Raw genomic sequence first — 2,334 nt, forward strand, 5'->3', positions numbered from 1 at the left:
GGAAGAGTAGGCGTAAGCAGATAGATTTCAAAGGAGTAGCGCTCGTCAATGCTCTACTATCTATGAGACTTCAGTATGTCCGTCGCAGTTCGCAACAAGCAGGGAATGCTTGGTACTTAGGTACTCAAAACAAGGTAAGATGGCCTATGACAATCCCCCGGCACCTCGGAGGATCACAAAGCCACAGTGAGTGACTCAGTCAGGCACATTTGAGACCTATATTTCAGCAACTATGCGTTCAGGTACGAGAAGATGAACCTAGAAGCTCTGCAATGCATCAACTTTGCAACACTTTGCAACCAAGGACAAGGCGAGCCCCTCTGCATATGCTGTCCACCCAGTCATCGTTTTCAGCTAAGCGTGACTGCGATCGAGCGTATACTGCTTGTCAGCAGAGTACAGTGATTTCCCTGCCGAAAGAGGTCAGCATTGACATGTGAGTTTTCTACCAGAATCAGGGCGAGAGATTATCTCAGCGACACGTCATAGCAGGTACGACGTGAGAGAGGTGTGTCAGAATCAAGTGCCGGATCACTGCCGACCGTATGCTGATGTATCCACATATCATTTGGATTCACATTTCGAATCGTTGCGATGTTCAGGTCGAGAGGTTCCTCAACAAGCCGGAAGTTAAGAAGAGTTTCGGAGTAGACCCGGCATTTGACTATAAGCGCTACAACCCGAAGGTGCACCCCCCATGGTTGGCGGATCTTTTCGAATGGTCTTCCGCGTTCAGGTAGACGAGGCTATACGGCGCAGTCCCGGATTCTACGCGGACTCCTATCAAACTCTAGGTCCATTGATGGACAACAACGCTCTGAAAGTAAGATAAGCTTTACATCATGGATGAACTTCGTTCCATGCATCATCATGGCATACGAGGAAAAATTACCTACTACCGATTGCTTCTAGAGTCTACCACAGCTTATCCAGGTTACTGGATACTATCTGGTCTCTCGGTTATCAGTCAATGGTAGCACAACGACATTCACCCTCGCAAGATTGCATCCACATGCCTTTATATTGGCGTGGTCCTAGCTTTAATAGTGATTCGGTTTGGTAAACATTTTCACCGAACAGATAGTCGGTGAATATGTCAACCATCTAAACCGGAATGTTCGTCTTAGCTTCTCGTGGTAACTGGTGACTATGGTTACGCGTATCCGTGGACGGCTTCGAAAGAGTGGCTTCTGAATGTCAAGTTTAGTCAACAAGAAGCCTTCAAGAATACGAAGGATGCTGACTTGAAAGTGAGCAGGAGTTCCCATTTCTTGAATTCAGTGGACTTCGTTGTTCTTGCATTCTCAGACGAGTCAGACAACCGTCATTGGGCAGATCAGATTCTTGAAGCTACCGCATAAGGCCAGGATAATCTTTGTTAGGGTAAGTTCGGATAATCATCAAGTCTCCCGTCTTCATGAAGTGAAATGGAATGCTGCAAGCAGCGCTGTTCAGACTCGTGCAACCTAAGCCTCATGGGGTTATGCAATCCTGAGAGAGGTATACCACGCAATCTTGTTGATTCATTGATAGAAATTGTCAGAGATTGTCAATCTGTAGAACAGTCTTGCGATGCCACTTACCACTTCGAATAGCGACTAGGACTATATTCAACTGACTAGGAGTTTGCAACCGCCATACAGTATGGCCCATCCTATGACACATGACTTCACGTATGGATCGTGCCTCTGATTCGGGTCCTCTTCTAGGTGTACGGAGCCGGGCAGGACGTGACTGTGAAGAGAGCTTTGCCGCTTCTGAGAATCTTGAACTTCTTCGTATTTGATAATTTCCCAGTTTGAATCCCATTACTAATGTAACAAATTATTGGTGTCACCATTCTTGTGTAGCTTCTGCTGTCATCTTTGGTCACGTTGGTTGACTACATAGCCACAATATTTGCGTTGCGTTGGTTCGCTGGATCGAACATGGAGTCATTATGCGCGAACCATATGAAGATGCCATCTTCAAGATGGGTATCAACCATTGCCGGCGTCACTCCCAAAAAGTCACCACAAACCCCTGATTCACCTAGGACTAGTATGGCCATACCTCTCCTTGACTTGACTCGTGAAATGGCAGTGGAAGTCGATCCGGAGTCAGTAAGAGTGATACAGTGTTCACCGAGCCACTGGAACTGAAGTGAAACGACAAGTGGTGAACGACAGTCAGTTATCGGCCGCCCTGATGCAGTAAGCCTGGCAGTCATAAACAACTTCTTTACGGGCAGTTGTGGAAAGATGGACACGCTAGGCTAATCCGCGCCAGCTTGAACAATCGAGGCAGCAGATGGATTCTACGACTAGACCTTCAGTTGAGTCCTGTTGTACGGAG

At 47.0% G+C, this 2,334-nt stretch overlaps 2 protein-coding genes across 3 annotated transcripts in view; one reads left to right on the forward strand and one right to left on the reverse strand.

Annotated features, from left to right (window-relative positions):
* Pmar_PMAR009772 (hypothetical protein) lies at positions 1 to 1,892 on the forward strand (the record flags this gene model as incomplete). 2 transcript variants are annotated; one of them, XM_002768609.1, is made up of 10 exons in its annotated part: positions 1 to 73; positions 121 to 186; positions 243 to 310; positions 355 to 436; positions 493 to 553; positions 603 to 686; positions 737 to 823; positions 934 to 1,250; positions 1,309 to 1,383; positions 1,710 to 1,892. In XM_002768609.1, coding segments are annotated over 8 exons (626 nt in total), but the record flags the coding sequence as incomplete, so codon positions are not given. The 2 variants fall into 2 exon arrangements, with proteins under 2 accessions (XP_002768655.1, XP_002768654.1); XM_002768608.1 differs by having other exon boundaries at positions 1,128 to 1,250; positions 1,710 to 1,891.
* Pmar_PMAR009773 (gag/pol/env polyprotein, putative) overlaps positions 1,883 to 2,334 on the reverse strand; it is a gene marked incomplete at both ends in the record, with an annotated part of 3,705 nt that continues 3,253 nt past the window's right edge. The window contains one exon of the mRNA XM_002768610.1: positions 1,883 to 2,137. Coding sequence (XP_002768656.1) covers positions 1,883 to 2,137 — 255 coding nt within the window. The remainder of the gene's footprint in view (positions 2,138 to 2,334) is intronic.

Source organism: Perkinsus marinus, assembly GCF_000006405.1.
Source record: "Perkinsus marinus ATCC 50983 genomic scaffold scf_1104296967778, whole genome shotgun sequence".
NCBI classification, from domain to species: Eukaryota; Perkinsozoa; order Perkinsida; family Perkinsidae; genus Perkinsus; species Perkinsus marinus.